Genomic DNA, 19,415 nt, shown 5'->3' on the forward strand with positions numbered 1-19,415 from the left:
TTTATTGTATTGAAACTCTACTTTTCATTTCTCAAAAAATGACTGACACCTTTTCAGGCCAATACACCAACTCGAACATTCTTATTGGCTGCACAACTCTCCTTCAGTGGACCTTGATGGGTGTTTTGTGACAGTCTGTTGATGTTTTGTTGTGGGATATTTTATTATGTCTGATTTTTTTACTACGATTAGACACTGCTGGGAGGAATGGGCATACAATATGAGTATTTAAGGATAAATTTCCAGGAATGAAACTGCAGGTTCTAAGAACATTTACTCTTTTCTTAAAGGTCTTTGATTCCTGTTGCTGAATTGTTCTCTTGATGGTTTTGCCAATTTACACTCTATCCAGCAATCTGTTAGTGTCTTTTCCCTACATCCTTGCTGAAATGGGTATGATCATTAAACAAAAATGGTCCTGTTTTGATGTCTTTCTCTGAATACTAGAGATGTTGGGCATGGGGCACTTTTTAATGCTTGTTTGGCCATTCATATTGTATGAATTGCTTACGTGTATCATGTATCCATTTCTTATCATGATGGTTATCTTTTACTTATGGATCTGTTCATGAATTTAATGTACTGGGGACATCAGCCCTTGGACAGTCATATGTGACAAGGACAGTGAAAATTCCTGGTACCATGTGGTATTGCTGAAAATTTAGACGCAGAGTGATTGGCTGTTGACTCCCCTGCTGCATCCACCCTCCAAGAAGGTGGGTTAAGTTCACATCTTCTGGGCTGAGATGGGGAGGTGTGGCAGGTAGACAGGCAGGGTTGAGGGGCTGTGGTTAGGGAAGGGGTGTTTGGGGAATAGAAGGCTGAGGATCAGTCAGGCAAGCAAAACGGGCTGTGGATTCCTGGAACTATTGCTTTCTTGGAAGCTGGCTGGTTCCAGAATCTTCTCTTGATTTTGGACAAGTAGACAGCTGCCAGTGGGTGGCGCCAAACTGTAGGTAAGACGAGATAGAAATTGGGTAGCCCAAATCTGGAGTCCTTTAGGCTGGTGAGCTGCACAGATTCCCCTTGGTGTTGGAATGGATTTTGACCATGCGTTATTAAGGTTTAAAATGTTTTCTTTCAATTTTGTTTTGCTTCTCACTGTATATTATTTTCTTGATACAGACTTGTCTTTCCTTTCATGCTTTTGTGAAAGTGGAATCCTCTTTGGAATTCTTTCAGTTAGCAAAGTCAGGTACAAACATGTGTCTTTCATAAAAGCGAAGTGGTATAACAATGAATTTTCAAAAAGTGGGGGTTATTTGTATTCACTTATGATTCTGTTGTTTATTATTCAATCTATTACTATATTCATTTATCAATTATTCTATTTATTCTAATATTTTCTGTTTTTATCATTCTATAATTTATCATCCTCTAATTTATCATTCTATTATTATCTTGTTAGTTTATATTTTACACATAGCAGTAATAAGTCAACTTGTATTGTGGTAGGGTCCCCTCCCTAAGGAGAGAGAAAAAAGAAAGAGAAAACTTCAAGGTAACCTGGCTATGCACCTACGTGACAACATCCCTCATGACCTTGTAAACTGAGACTACTTAACCAGACTGCATGTTTATGTTTGTTACCATATATGGGAGACAAAGAAATAGAATATGTATGAGAAAACTATGCCATGTGTTGTTCAGTGCTCAGTTCTTTGGGTATGAACCCAACTGAGCAGTGCTGGCACGAATAAAAGTTGCTTCCTGGATAAAAAGCCTCGGTGCCACAACTCTCTGTTGCAAGAATTCTGCTACCTTATCAGTTATTAACTGCTTCTTGCAAAGACCACCCTGCTAGGTCTTGGGAATGAAATTGACAAATCACAGTCCCTGATCTTAGAGAACTTGTGTTTAATTTTTGTTGTATTTTATATGATCACAGCAAGTCTTCTCTTATGTAATTTTCACAAGGTTGAGAACATATCAGAAAAATAATTTACTTTTTTTTTTCCCCACTGAAAAACAATAGAGATTATTTGCTGTCCCAGTGTTTGACCTAGTTGTAGACTCTTGGTTGCTGGTGGCTGATGTATCATCGTTCATTGAATGCAAATAGCTGCCCTACTTAGAAACCCAGTCTCTATGTAGCTGAGTCCTACAAGCTCACTTGTCCCCTTACTATGCACTTCATACCATCTTCTGTCATAGACGTGTAACCATATTGTGCTACCCAGTGACAGTAACCGATTCTCTCGCAGTTTTGCTGCTGAAGTTCTTTGCTGTAGCCCCGCTGCCAAAATCAAGACCCCATCTGTCATTTGCTTCCAGAGACCTGTGCCACCTCCATAAGGCCCCATCTCCCAATTTCCTTTTCACCACCAACTGTTAGGACTGACGTAGGAGATGCTGGAGAGGAGAACATCCATGTTCCTGCTGTTGGGGCTTTATGCTGTCGTCCAGTGCTAATGTCACAGGTGGGTATCTGTTCTCTACTAAATTCAACAAACATTTATTGAGTGCTTATTCTTTGACAGATACTACAGAATTTCAGCTCAGCTACATGTGGTTAAAATGGGCTGTGGTGGAACTTTATAATTATTTATAACATTGTTTCTGAAGGAAGATGTATTCAAGTTTCAAAAGGTCAGAATGGCATGATGCCTAAAGAATCTTGGAGCCACAGTTTTGTACTTCCAGCTCCCCATTTATTATCTGGCTATTTACCAGCTGTGTGGCATTGAGGAAGTTACTTAACATCTTTGTACACTGGTTTTCCCATTTGTAAAGTGAAGACAACAGTTCCTACCCCATAGAGTTACCATGAGGATTGAACAAGGTATCATTATAAAGAACTAAGAGTAAGTATACTCTTGGCATACAGCAAGTATGAAATGTGTTAGCTAAGTAGAAAGATTTATTTAAAAAACCCTCTTGGTATACAACCTCCCCCTTCTCTTTCTTTCTTTCTTTTTTCTTTTCTTTTTTTAGAGAGAGAGAGAGAGCACATGTAAGTAGGAGAAGAGAGAGAGAGAGAAAATCCCAAGCATGCTTCACATGCAGCACAAAGCCCAACATGGAACTTGATCCCATGACCCTCAGATCATGACCTGAGCCAAAATCAAGAGTTCAACACTTAACTGACTGAGCCACCCAGGCGCCCCTACAACCCCCTTTGAACAGAAGATTGCTTTTGCTTTTAACGACAAATTGATGGATTCAATAACCATTATGTCTTTACTCATTTAAAAAAACTTCTGAGATTTTAATCCCTAGAACCAGTTACCTAAAAAAATCAGAAAGCAATATTATGTATATGTTGCAATGCACTATTTTTTAATTTTAAAAATCCTACAAAACTATTACCTAGAAGAAAGGTTGAGGAGTAGTAGGTTTCTTGCTTGACTCCTCCATTCTATAATTACTGCATAATATTTGCTCTTCTCTGGCTGGACCAAATCTCTATTTATTTCAAGTTTCAAATCAGTGGCTTGTTTATGCTCTATCCTGGGAACTGAGGTTCCAGATGGCATGCTTTTCACATGGGAAAAGCCTACCATTGTAACCTCCAGTCTTTACTTCATGACACTGCCTTAACTGTAGGTGTGTTATCACCATGGAAACCTATACTTACACCTACACCACTATCCTTAATCTGCATTAAGTATCATTTTTCACAAGTTTGTTCTCATGATTCATCAGATTCAAGGCTTATTGCTCCTTTAAATAAGACATCATTGTCTTGTCTGATCTCTTCTGCTATTCATACTTGCATTTCCACATCATTTTTGCTGTTTTCAACCACACTTGTACATATCAACGTAATCAAATAATTATTAGAGTTGTGACAGGCAGTCAGGACATTTCACAGAGAAGGAAACTGAAGATCTAAAATTATGTTTTCCCAAAACAAATGAGCAAAGGAAAAAGAGAGAGAGAGAGAGAGAGAGAGAGAGAGAGACAGAGAGAGAGAGAGAGAGAGAGAGGGAAACCCAGAAACAGACTCCTAACTGTAGAGAACAAACTAGTGGTCACCAGATGGGAGGGAGGTGGGTGAAATAGGTGAAGGGGATTAAGGATGCACCTGTCGTGACGAGCACCAGGTGATCTATGGAAGTGTTGAATTGCTATATTGTACACCTGAAACTGATATAACCCTATGTTAACTACACTGGAATTAAAATTAAAAACTTCATAAAACTAAAAAAAAAAAGCTGTTTTCCTTTATATAATACAATTTGTTGGTGCAAAAACTAGGGTTGGAGCCAGGGTCTCTGGAGTCCATGCAACACTCATTTCACTACATCAAATGCTCTCTGACTGCTGATGTGCTCTCTTCGCGGTGACCCCTTCACTGAGAGTGTCTAAGTGGATGTCCCCAACTACCCATGTACCTTGAAGAGAGCCTAGCCTGAAAGGGATCAATCCTGAAACAAATGAAGTTTATGAGTAAAAACCATGGATCTCCTTGTTTCTAGGATCCCTTACACATGAAATTCAGTGTTCCCACCTTAAATTCTGTCCCTTTGCAGCAGTTTAAAAATGATCATTAGATATTTTATGTTTTGTAATATTTCCTTGCTTTGGGAAAGAAAGAACCTGTGTGTGTGTGTGTGTGTGTGTGTGTGTGTGAGAGAGAGAGAGAGAGAGAGAGAGAGAGAGAGAGAGAGAGGTGTTAAAGCAGCTTTTTGAAATTAAAATTTTGATCTTTTTAGTGAGTGATACTTTCTTATTGTGAATTCTGATTCCGCCAGCTTTGCTTTGAGATGCTCACTATGAAACAAGCTTGGTGAAAGTTACAATTAAGCAAAAACTCCCATGAAATCTACCAATTTTCCTATGACTCTTGGACAGTCACACTTTACAAGCATTCAGTCTTTGCCTTAGTAAATTCTTCTTAATGAAATGAATATAATTTAGTCTTTGTTCATTTCATGTTGATTGGTGGCATAAAACATTTTAGGTCCATGTTGAAGAAAAGAAGTGTATATCTATTTGTTTCTTTTATTATTTATTTTTATTTTATTTTAATTTTTAAATTTTTATTTATTTTTGAGAGAGATAGAGAGAGAGAGAGAACACAAGCAGGAAGGGACAGAGAGAGAGGGAGACACAGAATCTGAAGCAGGCTCCAGGCTCTGAGCTGTCAGCACAGCACATGGGGCTCAAACCCACAAACTGTGAGATCATGATCTGAGCCGAAGTCGGTCACCCAACTGACCAAGCCACCCAGGTGCCCCATATATCTATTAGTTTCTATGTCTTTCCACATGTTTTAAAACATTTTATGTAAAATAACCTTTTGTGGAATAAAGTTCAAGGCATTGAAGTTTTTGAAATCCTTGTCAAATTCCTAAGGTAGTGCGTTGGGTGGGGAAAGCATTGGATTGGCAGTTTGGAGACCTGAGTCCAAGTCCCATACTGTCGCTTAATTGCCGTGAGACCAAGGACAAGACAGGTAACATCTCTGAGTCTGACTCTTGATCTGTAAATGGTCATCACACTTATCTTCTAGGTTTTTGTGAAGATCAATGTTTTGTTACGTATCTGTATATTCAAATTCGAAAGTGATCTATAAACCTGATGTATAATCACCATTCAATTAATTGTGATGCCAGTGTGTGTTTCCTTGAGTTCTTATCTTCAGACTTTAAGAAAAATCGATATTGAAGGTGAGGAAGAAGGGAGGAATGAGTTTTATGTCTGGAAGATGAATTTTTATGTTAGATATAAGTAAGTATCCAGTCGTATTTTCTCTCTCCTCGGGTTTTCAGGCCTGGAAAGTTAATTGTGGCAATAGGTTAGAAAATACTATTTTCTGATATGTCTGAAACATGTCTGTTTGTACTGATTGACCTTCCTGTTTTTGGTTTAATTGCTTAGAAAATGGTTCCAAGGAATGTAAATTCTTAGTAAGCTTGACTTGATTCAAGTATTCTTCACACGTGCGCGCGCGCGCACACACACACACACACACACACACACACACACACAAACACCTATCTCTCTTATATAGTAAAAGCTTCCAAACACTATTAAATCCCTTTGATCCTGAGTGGAGATTTAGGTACATTCAGTGGTAATTGTTTCCATCTTCTATTTTATTTGGGAACTGAGGGGCTTTCTGTGAAACGGTCTCAATTTTCTTTGTGGCTGGGTTTTGAAAATATGCCAGTGCAGATCAGCAGGACCTGGCAGGTGCTAAATAATAAAAGAGGTCTCTAAGATAGAATTCACGTTAAGGAAAGGTGGACTCTCCATGAGTTACACTTGATTACAGAGCCTGGATATCCAAGGAGCGTTGAAGTCTTGAGTGTGGACTGTTCATCCATCCTGGCAGTTCAGGGGTGAGTTGTAGGGAATAATTGCTTCGAGCTGGATTCTGTACTGTCGTGGGGCTCTGCCATGAGATCCCACATGCAGTGTAGGGTTAATTCAGCAGGCTTAGGATGCCCAAACCTTGCACATTCCAAAGAGAAGTCTGGCCCTTACCCAGCTCTTGAGAGATTACCTCTAAGCCTTGGAATATCTTGCCTGATTAGAGTGCCTTTGTAGATGCCAGATAGTTTATGTAACAATAGGATTTATGGTGGGGTCCTTGGGCTACCGTATATCAGTGTGGTCTTTGAAGGGGCTGGAGATTGAGTAACTAAGGTGTGTCAGATGGATCCCCCCTGGCAACATGACCGACCCCCCAAAAAACCCTGGATACCAAGGTTTTGTGACCTTCTCTTGTTGGACACACTATATATGTGTTGTCACATGTCATTTCTGGGAGAAATAAGTCCCATTTCTATGATTCCACTGTGTCTAGTCTCTTCTATACCTGGCCCTCTGTGCCTTTTGCCTTTGTGGATTTAATCTGTATATGTTCACTATAATACACCATAACCATGAATATAACAGCTTTTCTGGGTTCTGTGAGCCCTTCTGGGGGGGGAATGACTGAACCTGAGGATGGTCTTGGGGCTCCCAACACACCTGCACAGAGCAGAGTTCAGAGAAGAGAGGAAGGGGTGTTTTCTTTCTCATTTTCCAGTACAACTTCCAAGTCCTTGTAGCATCATGAGACTTGAGATTATCAACAGCCTAGTGCAGAGTGTTAAATTACAGTGGAAAAGATCTGTATGTAGTTTTATAGTAAACATTAAAGAATTAGGAAAATTAGTGTATAAATGTTAAGGAGACTTCACTGATACCTGTATATTTTTTTGTTTCAAATTTACTAAATCTTCCAGTTAATTAAAAAAATTGTAGCTATCTTCTCTCAGTACTTTGTATAAATATACCCCATTTTATATCAAGCAGGGAGAGGTCCCTAATGAACCAAGGCAGCCGTGTTCTTTTCCCTTTCTGGAAAGCTTTCAGCTGCTTCCTGCCTTAGACACTAGTTCAAGCACGTTACCCACCTAGCTGGGTGGTACCTTCCCCCTGAGCAGGAACATCTTGGCCTCAGGGGGCACCTGTACGCAAAGGATAGGATCGATAGGATTTGGAGCTGTGCTCTGTGTTTTCTTTGTAGACTTGCCATCTTGGCAACACATTCTTTAGAATTAGGTCGTTTTTCTCCTGAATGCTTTGGTTTTACTTGGCTGGTTTATTCAATTCATTGCCTGAGCCTTATGCAAAGTGGGGAGAATTATCATTCACCTTTAAAAGGACTGATAAGGCTATTTCTCATTCTGAGTACCAAGGAGGACTCTAAATCCCCTTGGGGACTCAGTAGTCTTTGGGGAAACTCAGATTTGACTATCCCTACATTTTCCTACCTCTTTCAAGTTCTCTAATATCTTGAACTTAGTTTTTACATTTTTAGTTTTTCATCATACAGGCTACATTTATTGAGGGTTCAAAATGAACCAAACACTTTTCAAACTACATAAATCGAATATTTAATCCCCATAACAACCCTCTGAAAAAAGTATTATCATTATTATCTCCCTTTTACAGGCAAGGAAATTGAAGAATAGAGCAGTTAGGTAACTTTGTCAAAAAGCACACAGCACGAAAGAGGTAGAAACTATTTTGAATCGAGGCAGTTCAGGGCCTGACCCTTTAAGCATGCTTTCAGTGCTGGCTTCTCTAATAAGTAAGTTAGAGAATATATTTTTCTTTAGTTTGATATGTTAGTTTGATTCATTAATGAGATGAATCAGAGGAGAAGGTCTAAGCCGTGCTGCCCTGACCTGCCAGCTGGGGCCAGGACCACTTGGATCCAGTCTGCATTGTCACAGAGCTCTTGGTCTGGTTGCTGTTTTGTGCCCTGGAAACTGACCACAACAATTGTGAAATATGACTTTATATCATGTACCAGACCATTCCTGAACCCATACAAATGGCTCCTTAAGGCTTTTCGAAGGATGTGTACAAGAAAACAAAGGAAAAGGGATAAAACCCCTTTTAAAATGTTTAGCAATCAAAGTGAAATAAGTCAATCAGAGAAAGACAGATATCATGTTTTCACTCATATGTGGAACTTGAGAAACTTAACAGAAGACCATGGGGAAGGGAAGGGGAAAAAGTTTCAAACAGAGAGGGAGGGGACAAACCATAAGAGACTCTTAAATACAGAGAACAAACTGAGGGTTGATGGGGGTAGGGGGAAGAGGGGAAAATGGGTCATGGGAATTGAGGAGGGCACTTGTTGGGATGAGCACTGGGTGCTGTATGTAAGTGATGAATCATGGGAATCTACCCCCAAAACCAAGAGCACACTGTATACACTGTATGTTAGCTAACTTGACACTAAATTATATTTAAAAATAAAACCATAAATAAATAAAATAGCAATCTTATGGCACAGGCACTGATGAATCAAAATGAACACTGGCAGCTGGCAAGTCTGGAGTGGGGTCCTAGAGTCCTCTGCTCTGCATCAGGTGTTTAGTTACTGGGTGGTGGGGAAGGACTCATGGAGAAAGGCCTGGGGCCATAGTTGAGGGCATTTACGGGGTCTCTGGGCAATGGCTACTTAACAGTCCTGTGAAATATTCTGGTATTTTAATGACGTGTCCCAGTACTGCTATATTCCTTCCTGTAAGTTTGCACAGAAGGAAAAATGGTGCCTTCTCTCTTGGACACTCTGCCTGGGGAGAGGAACGTGGGTTGGGTACCCAAGTGCAGGGCATGACCTGCCAAAGCCCTACTGGCAACCTTTTGTGATAACAATCTCGGCTGAGAATGGGGGAGGAGAGTGAATATCAGAATTTCTGTGTGGCTGGCATGCTGTTTTCAGGTTTACTCCAAAGGGGAGTGAACACACACTGAGTGCAGTTGAGAATCACTGCTTTATTACATTACCTGGGCAATCACCACTCTGTGCAGTTTGGCTGCATTCCTATAGTTACTATAGTGCTGCAACTTTCTTGTGTGTTTTTCTAAAGATATCCTTGTGGGGCGCCTGGATGGCTCAGTCAGTTAAGCAGCTGACTCTTGATTTCAGCTCAAGTCATGATCTCATGGTTCTTGGGATTGAGTCCTGCACTGGGCTCCGTGCTAACAGTGTGGAGCCTGCTTGGGATTCTCTCTCTCTCCCTCTCTCTCTGCTCCTCCCACCCTCACAGTCTGTCTCTCTCTCCTCCAAAAATAAATAAAAACATTAAAAAATTTTGTTAAACGTTCATGTCTGTGGTACAGATGTATGAACTTGCACGTTCTCTCTCTCTTCAAAAAATAAACATTAAAAAAAATAAACAAGATAATTTTGTATGGTGATGAGTGTTCTAATATAGTAGCAACTTTTGCCATAGTGGTCAGACACAGCTCTTCTGATGGGAATGATACAAAGGAACCAGCCGTAAGGAGGTCCGGGGGAACTGCACGTCAGAGGGAACAGTTAGCACAAAGGCTTGGATGAACTTGTATTCAAGGAATAACACAAAGGGCGATACGGTTAGAACTGAGGGTGGGGTCAGAGAAGAAGTTATGAGTGGAAGGATAAGCAAGGCCAGGTCATGCAGGTCACATACTGAAACATTAAACATTGTGGGTTTTTTAAAGTCTTTTTCTTGAGGCACCTGGGTGGCTCAGTTGGCTGAGGTCCAACTTTGGCTCAGGTTGTGATCTCGTGGTTCATGAGTTTGAGGTCTGCATCAAACTTCAGATCCTCTGTCTTCCTCTCTCTGCCCTTCCCCCACTTGCACTCTCCCCAAAATAAAATAAATATTTCAAAAGAAATAAATGAAGTCATTTTTCTTGAGGTGCAATCAGTGATATGCTGGTAAATACTTAATGACCAACTCTCAGGGAGGAATGAGTCCTGATTTACAGTGCTAGCCAATTTCTGTGGTGTAAATACCTTCTCTGCGGCTGATTTCAAGCTAGGTGACATCACTAAATGGAGAGGTGGGAAGAGATGTACAGAATTGGTTCTTGTGACATAGAGAAACAGCTCCTGGACGCCACTAGGTATAATTGACAGAAATATTAATTTGCCCTTTTGATGTGTACAGGGCTCTAAATTTTGACAAATAAGAATTTACATTTGGGGGCACCTGGGTGGCTCTGTCGGTTGAGTATCCGACTGTGGCTCAGGTCACGATCTCGTGGTTCGTGAGTTCCAGCCCCGCATCGGACTCTGTACTGACAGCTCAGAGCCTGGAGCCTGTTTTGGAAGCTGTGTCTCTGTCTCTTTCTGTCCCACCCCTGCTCATGCTCTGTCTCCTTCAAAAATAAATAAACATTAAAAAAAATTTTTTTTAAAGAATTTACATTTGGCAGCATCACTATAATGAGGGAGGATTTGATGATAGGTGGGAAGGGTGGTGTAAGTTCCTTCAGCATTTAGATAATTGTGCAAGATCTTTCTTTTCTAAGTGGAGTTTTCTCTGAGATTATAATATTTTGTTTCATATAATCCGATGTAGGATCTTGTTAGGCATTTTGACTGTAGTGGCCTCTGGCTAAGATTCATTAGAAGAAGACAATAAAAGTAACTCAAGGATAATTCTAGTGTCCTTAAAGGATCCCAGCATCTTCTCTGCTTAACATTTTCGGATGAAGCCTGAAATCAAATTTTCATGGATGGATTACAACATGGATAGCCCATCCATAGAAGACTGAGAGTCACCAAAGTATCTCAGTATTTGACCTGAGGAAATTATGTTTTCAGTTCATCTGATTTATTTCCCTTTACTGGAAATGGATCCATTGGTCAAGAGAGTTATAAGCATCAAGCATACTTTGTAATACAAGTGAATGACTCCATTAATAAATAGAACTTGGATTCTAAACCAGGATGTTTGCTTTAACCTCCCTATATTTGGGATATTGTTTAAATACATATTCAAAAAGAAAAGGAGATTTGAAAATTCATCATTATAAATATCAAGTATTAAAAAATGAGTTAGCATTCATTGAGCACTCGCTCCATAAGTGCATGATCCCGTAGTTCATTTGTTTAATCTTTACAATAACCCCTTGAGAGAAGTAGTGTTATTATTTTATAGATGAACCTGACATGTATGCATCGTAGCTATTATGAAAGAGAAAAAGCTTGTTATTGTATCACCAGTATGGCAGATTGGGGATTTAAGTGGAAGTATTTTTATTCCTCCTGAATTTGTCTTATTTGAATTATTGGGAAAGCCTCATTAAAATCTAGGGGGAAACCTGTCAATTATTTTTAAAATTTTTCTTTTTTTTAATAATTAAAAAAAATGTTTATTTAGTTTTGAGAGAGAGAAAGAGAGAGACAGAGCGTGAGCTGGAGAGGGTCAGAGAGAGATGGAGACACAGAATCCGAAGCAGACTCCAGGGTCTGAGCTGTCAGCACAGAGCCTGATGCGGGGCTTGAACCCATGACCTGCAAAATCATGACCTGAGCTGAAGCCAGATACCTGACTGAGCCACCCAGGTGTCCCTAAAATTTTCATATATCCAAAGCTGTTAGCGGCGCCTGGGTGGCTCAGTTGGTTAAGCGTCCAACTTCAGCTCAGGTCATGCTCTCATGGTTTGTGAGTTCGAGCCCCATGTTGGGCTCTGTGGTGACAGCTCAGAGCCTAGAGCCTGCTTCGGATTCTGTGTCTTCCTCTCTCTGCCCCTTCCCCGCTCATGCTCTGTGTCTCTCTGTCTCTCAAAAAAATAAATCAAATGTAAAAAAAATAATAATAATAAAAAAAGCTGTTAGATGTTCATACATGTGTACCACAGACATGAACGTTTTAAAATTTTTTTTTTCAACGTTTATTTATTTTTGGGACAGAGAGAGACAGAGCATGAACGGGCGAGGGGCAGAGAGAGAGGGAGACACAGAATCGGAAACAGGCTCCAGGCTCTGAGCCATCAGCCCAGAGCCCGACACGGGGCTCGAACTCACGGACCGCGAGATCGTGACCTGGCTGAAGTCGGATGCTTAACCGACTGCGCCACCCAGGTGCCCCACATGAACGTTTTAAAGGTAAGACAATACCACCAGTGGTAACTTGCTAAAGGAAGAAGGTTTATTGAATACAAAGAACTGACATTTTCTGTAGGACAGTCAAGTCATCATATTTGTATGTGACATTCTTCCAGATGAGTGGGAAGATACCACTATTGATTGCCCAGACGGTGCTCATATTTCAGTAACAGAAAGAAAACAGGACAGGCATTTTTCTTAGGCTTGCTCATTTTTCCAGACACAATGCTCTCTCTTCTTAGAGAGTATTTGGCAAATTCTCTCTCTTGTGTCTCGAATCAATTGCTTTGAGATTTCTCTTCCAGGGAGTGCAGCCTGGTGGTAAGTATTTTGCTTCGTTGGTCTACCTCCTCAAGAACTTTCTTAACCACTATGGCTTTGGCCAGATCTAAAAATTAAAATTTAAAAGGAGATTTTAGAGAGTCGATAAAAGATGAATAAGATCATGATAGCTAAAATGTGGAGGCAGCCCAAGTGTCCACCAATGGATGAATAAATAGATACATAAAATATGGTATATCCATACAATGGAGTGTTATTCAGCCTTCAAAAGAAGGAAATTCTGACACATGCTACAACATAGATGAATCTCGAAGATACTATGCTAAGTGAAAGAAGTCAATCACAAAAAGACAAATATTGTATGATTTCCCTTGTGTGAGGGACCTAGGGTAGTCAAATGTATAGAGAAGGAAAGTAGCAGGCTGCTTGCCTGGGGCTGGGAGGAGGGGGTAATGGGAAGCTATTGTTCAATAGTTGTAGAACAGGATGAAAAGAGTTCTACAGATGGATGGTGTTGATGGTTGTACCACAATATAAATGTACTTAGTGCCACTGCACTGTACCCTTTAAATCATTAAGATGGTAACGTTTATGTTCTGTGTATTTTACCACAATGAAAAAACTGAAAGAAAAGATGAATAAGAAATTATATCAGTTAAAGGACTAATAGGCTTTTGAATAGCATGGACTATGTAGGAAGCATAAATAGATAAACTTTTGGTGAATTTTGATTTCTTGGCTCGCTAAAAACATGGTGACATATTCCACTGTTTAAAATTAGCACATATCACTAAAGTTAGACACCCAGCACACGCTGATATCTACTACAAATCTTTATCATATCTGTTCTCATTAAGCCTAATATAAAAACAACCAAGCTGGACATTGCAAGTGAAATACGACAGCATAAAAACACCATTCCATTTTGGGGTGCCTGGTGGCTCAATCGGCTGAGCATCTGACTCTTGATTCTGGCTTGGGTTGTGGTCTCACGGTTGGTGAGTTTGAGCCCTGCATGGGGCTCTGTGCTGGCAGTGCAAAGCCTGCTTGAGATTCTTGGTTTCCCTGTCTCTCTGTCCCTCCCCTCCCAATAAATAAACAAACTTTAAAAAAAAAAAAACCACAGAATTTCATTTTAATTACCTCTGACTTGATTTCCCACGTTTCCAGATCCATAATCTTTAGACTTGTAACCTCCAGACTTGCAAGCCCTGTGAACACATATCGTTGGAAACATCACCAAAGAGTGATTCAGAGGGAACCCCTTTAATTCTAGATTCACTCTTGCATTTTCTTTAGCTATTTGGTGAGAACAGTTGCCGTGGGTTACACAGTTGGAACGACTCTGCCTTAGTATCTAGAGGTGATATTTTTGTCATACCTTTAATACAGGCTTGTCATCTTTTGGTTTTGTCAGATGTTGCTAATTTGTATGTTGGCAGGCCCGTATTCTGTTTAATCTTTAGCATTTGTGACAATAAATACAGTCATGTCAGTTTACATTCACTTTCCAGGGATCTAAGTTTCAAGTGGACTTCAGTACAGGACATCGTCCCTATAAATTTGTTTTACCCACCCGTCATCTCCACCGATGAGGAGGCAGTAGGTCTCAATTTCCTTTTCCAGGTGGACCTTGATGTCGAGCAGCTGCTCGTACTCCAGTTTCTGGCCCTCCGTCTCGGTCCGGACCTGGTGCAGCTGTTCCTCCAGGGCCCCGATCTGAGCCTGGATCTGGGCGAGCTGTGTGCAGTAGTTCCCTTCGGTCTCGGTCAGGGAGCACTCCAGGGAGTGTTTCTATCAGGGAACAAGAAAGAACCTGAGGCAGATACAGATAGGCAGAAATTTGCTCTGATAGATGATTTTCTTCTCTTGTGAACTTTGTCTACAGTTGTGTTCAATTTCACACTGACACATGGTTAAGACTGTGAAATTCTTAAAAAGGAGCACATGTCTTTGGTTGAATAAACTGGAGACATGAATGTGGCTGTTTTGGCTGTTCTATGTAAAATCCTATTCTTTTCTTATGTTCTAAGTTAGTTACATAAATGTGTATGTGGATATGTTTCCACAAGGGTTAGGGGTCTTGAAACCAATAGGTGCATATTTTAAAAACAAATTTTTTTTTAACATTTATTTATTTTTGAAAGAGAGAGAGCATGAGCAGGGGAGCAGGGGCAGGGAGAGAGGGAGACACAGAATCTGAAACAGGCTCCAGGCTCCCAGCTGTCAGCACAAGAAACACGCCTGGAATCCAGGAGCAACAAGCAAGGAGATCATGACCTGAGCCTTAGTCAGAACTTAACTCAGCTTAAGGAACTGATCCACTCAGGCGCCCCCAACTGGCGCATATTTACAAGGATACCCCAGGAGACGGTGGGAATTCGTCCTTTGCCTACCGTGGCTAGGAGAGACTGAAGTTCAATTTCCAGTGTTTGGAGATTGCGTTTCATTTCAGTCAGTTCATTCCGGGCTGAGGTGGTGGCCCCGACGTCCTCGGAGATCTGCTGTTGCAGCGAAGCGCTCTGAAAAGGTATAAACGAGGGAGCAAATCTTAGTTTTGTGACTGTCACTAAGATGCGGAGGGATTGTTCTCTGGACAAGACTCACCTTCTCGTTGAACCAGGCCTCCGCGTCCCTGCGGTTCTGCTCTGCCAGGTCTTCGTACTCGGCCCGCATGTTGTTCAGCAGGACCGTGAGGTCCACCCCGGGCGCCGCGTTCATCTCCACGTTCACGTTCCCGCCCGCCGCGCATTGCAGGGCCTGCATTTCCTGGAGGCCAAAAAGTGTGCTGCTCAGGTATGCAGGGATCTCACAGACAGTCCAGAGGCATAGCTTTGGAAGGATGCTTAGAGTACAATTGGCTGTACATCCCTACCCCCCGCCCTCCGCCCCCAGCTAAGCAACGACCCTTCTCTACTTTTTATATTCCCGTCGCACGAAGCAGCCTGTTTCCTTATGGGAGAATTTTTTAAATTGTTCCAGAGCTCTTCCATATGGTGAACCAAAGTCCTGCTTTTATAACTCCGTTGGTTTTAGTTCTGTTGCACAGAAAGTCTTAATTCCTTAAGATCTTTAGAATGAATTATCTGTCATCTCTTATTCTATTCATTTACAACTGAAATGTCTCCACATTGGTAGACTGGTCTTCCTTCCACTTAGCAGCTTCCGTGTGTTCTTGACTCAGCTACATCCTGAACACAGCATGGACAGGGTTGAGGGGCTGAGTCTGAATAATTCTGAACAATTGAAATAATTATAAGTATTTATGTTTATTTATATTTATTTATATTTATAAATGTTTGTCTATTTATAATTAATAGGGGTGCCTGGGTGGCTCAGTCGGTTAAGCATCTGACTTTGGCTCAGGTCATGATCTCAGGTCTGGGAGTTCGGGCCCCTCATCGGGCTCTGTGCTGACAGCTTGGAGCCTAGAGCCTGCTTCGGATTCTGTGTCTCCCCCTCTCTCTGCCCTTCCTATACCTGTGCACGCTCTCTCTCTCTCTCTCTCTCTCTCTCTCTCTTAAAAATAAATAAACATTAAAAAAAAAAAGATGCATGTGGGTTTGTCTGTGAGTGAAGCATTAAAAAAGTCAATTGTATTTAATTTATCAAAAATGTATTCAGTAACAACCATGGGCTATACCCACAGTTGAACCCATATATCCATATAAATGTTGTTTTTTAAGTAGTTAGTTTTATAAGACAGCCTCATGACTAATCAAGTAGCATTTTTAGCTTGATCTCCTGTGTTAAGTAGTAGGCTCAACTGTAGAAGCCTTTTGGCTGTTTAAAAATATCAAATTCATTTTCAAAGAATAAAGATTTTTTTCCCCCCAGAAAACAGTGGTTCTGAAAGCAATCCCAAAGCTGTGTCTTAGGAACAGTGGCTGTATGATCTGATTTCGAAGTAGCTTCCAACAATGACCACTTTGAGGTATACTCTTCATTTGGAAGAAAAATTTTTGATATAACAATTTATTTTCAGTCTCACTATTTTTTTTTTAATTTTTTTTCTTTTTTTTTCAACGTTTATTTATTTTTGGGACAGAGAGAGACAGAGCATGAACGGGGGAGGGTCAGAGAGAGAGAGGGAGACACAGAATCGGAAACAGGCTCCAGGCTCTGAGCCATCATGAGCCATCAGCCCAGAGCCTGACGCGGGGCTCGAACTCACGGACCGCGAGATCGTGACCTGGCTGAAGTCGGACGCTTAACCGACTGCGCCACCCAGGCGCCCCCAGTCTCACTATTTTTATAGATACACCTATTAAGAACATACATCAAGGGTGCCTGGGTGGCTCAGTCAGTTAAGCAGCCGACTTCAGCTCAGGTCATGATCTCACAGTTAGTGAGTTTGAGCCCCGTGTCAGGCTCTGTGCTGACAGCTCAGAGCCTGGAGCCTGCTTTAGATTCTGTGTCTTCCTCTTTCTCTGCTCCTTCCCCGCTTGCACTCTGTCTCTCTATCTCTCTAAAAAATAAATAAACACTAAAAAAAATTTATTTTAAAAGAATATACATCAATATTAAATGTGTATATTTACTGCGTGTATAAAGTAAATGCTTATGTGTTTTGAATCTTTCACTATTACACAGAAATTTAGATCTAGTTTTCTTAGGATATGCTTATAGTATATTTATGTAATTAGATGTAATCTCTTAACTGTATCATTTTAACTTAGCTATAATTACCTAGCCAAACACTACTCTTGTAACCCTGATTGATCTAGAAAACAGGATTCTTCCCCCCTCCCCACCCCTCCATGGGAAACTTGATGAGAGAGCAAGCAAGGGTGAATCTAGACAAATATCAGGCCATTCCTCAAGACAACTCAGGCCTCATGCTTGTCTGACAATGGGTCTTTAGTACCAATTTCTTATTTAAGAAGTCAAGCGCATTATTTTCTGTCAGATGGAAGGTATCTGCAGAGGGATAGCAAAATGTGCGCAGACAGCTCTTACCTCTTTATGGTTCTTTTTCAGGTAAGTCATCTCCTCACTGAGAGTTTCATACTGAATCTCCAGATCTGTTCTGCACAAGGTGATTTCATCCAGAACTCTGCGTAGCCCATTGACATCACTCTCTACACTCTGATGAAGAGCCAGCTCATTTTCATACCTTAGAGAATATTAATGATTTTCTAGGATGTCATATGGTGGGAGAAATAGTCACCAATCAGTGATCAAACACTAGAAGTCTGGACTTTTGAAGTGGGAGGTTTGGCCACAGAGACATTTTCAAAGTGTATTGTATATATAAGAGTTATTATTTTCTTTAATTTGAGGCATTTCTTTGGCAGAAAAGAAACTAGGGGATGGGATGCTGCTTTTATAGCAGTTCATACTTTATATTTCATAGCCAAGTATAAAGAGGTAATAACATTCTGTTTATTTTTTATATTCTGCTTAAATCCAAGTGTTTTACCAGTATTAGAATAAGAGTTGGTAATATTTAATGGAGGGATCAAAAAATAAATTAAATTTAATACTTTGCATCAATCACCATGTATCCTTTTCACTCTCTGAGCCTACTTACTTGAGTCTGAAATCATCCGCTGTCAGCCTGGCATTATCAATCTGCAGAACAGCATTAGCATTGCTGGTGGTGGAAGCAATGATCTGGAAAAGGGGGGTTTGACTTTTAAAAGGCAATTTATTACGGCCAATAAGATACAAGTATTTTTTTTTTTTTTAGAGTAGGGAATGGAAATAATAAAAATTAATATAGTTACTATAGTCAGTGACATTTTTTTTTTCAACGTTTTTATTTATTTTTGGGACAGAGAGAGACAGAGCACGAACGGGGGAGGGGCAGAGAGAGAGGGAGACACAGAATCGGAAACAGGCTCCAGGCTCTGAGCCATCAGCCCAGAGCCTGACGCGGGGCTCGAACTCACGGACCGCGAGATCGTGACCTGGCTGAAGTCGGACGCTTAACCGACTGCGCCACCCAAGTGCCCCATAGTCAGTGACATTTTTATCATGAGTTTCACCAACTGAATCTACTCAATGCTTATTTCCAATGCTAAATTGAAATTTCCTTAAGAAATTACACATAGGGACGGTAAGTGTTTTCAGTATTCAGTGAAGAAAGGAAAAGAACGTTTAGAAATAAACATGATTGTGAAGTGTAATTTCTTACCTGATTTTTAAGATCGTCGACTATTGGGAAGTATCTACTATAGTCGTGATCAAGACCACGGCAGGAACCAGGCCCAAATTTCTCATACCAGCCCTTGATCTTCTGCTCCAGGTCGGCGTTGGCCTCCTCCAGGGCGCGCACATTCTCCAGGTAGGAGGCCAGCCGGTCGTTGAGGTTCTGCATGGTCACCTTCTCGTTGCCCGACAGGAGGCCGCCCTCATTCAGCGTAAAGCCAGCACAGAGATTGCTTCCCGCTGCGTTGCCTCCTGATGAACTGCCCCCAAAGGCACAGGAGAAACTGCTTCCAATTCCGGGCATGCTGCAAGCATTTCCAACTCCAAAGCCGGCTCCCCCGCCAGAGAGCCTGAGGGACCCTGCGGTAGGACGGGAGCAGGCCCTCCTGGACCCGCTGGAAAGTCGCAGAGACATGGTGTCAGGACAAGCGCGTTGCACAGCTGTCTCGGAGGAAGTCAGAATGGAGTGCCTCGTCTCCTCAACTCTTCTGTTTGCCTTTTTATAGACAATTCCCAAGTGTGCTCTGGACGAAATTCTGCCTACATAGAGTAAAACATGGCTTGCCAGCCTCAGCAAGTTAGCATAATTGGATGATTTTTCCTAATTAGTAACTAACTTAGCTGGGCTCCTTTCTGTAGG

General features: G+C 41.1%; 1 protein-coding gene across 1 annotated transcript; it reads right to left on the reverse strand.

Moving 5' to 3' along the window:
• Positions 1-12,361: 12,361 nt before the first annotated feature.
• Positions 12,362-19,190, reverse strand: KRT25 (keratin 25). The gene is made up of 8 exons (XM_045488783.1): positions 18,762-19,190; positions 18,156-18,238; positions 17,582-17,738; positions 15,230-15,391; positions 15,019-15,144; positions 14,199-14,416; positions 13,766-13,833; positions 12,362-12,728 (listed from the first exon to the last, which is right to left on the reverse strand). The coding sequence occupies exons 1-8, from the start codon at positions 19,188-19,190 to the stop codon at positions 12,619-12,621; spliced, it is 1,353 nt and encodes a 450-aa protein (XP_045344739.1). The 3' UTR covers positions 12,362-12,618.
• Between the last annotated feature and the right edge of the window lie 225 nt (positions 19,191-19,415).

The sequence above is a fragment of the Leopardus geoffroyi genome, chromosome E1 (assembly GCF_018350155.1).
Source record: "Leopardus geoffroyi isolate Oge1 chromosome E1, O.geoffroyi_Oge1_pat1.0, whole genome shotgun sequence".
Classification (NCBI taxonomy): domain Eukaryota; kingdom Metazoa; phylum Chordata; class Mammalia; order Carnivora; family Felidae; genus Leopardus; species Leopardus geoffroyi.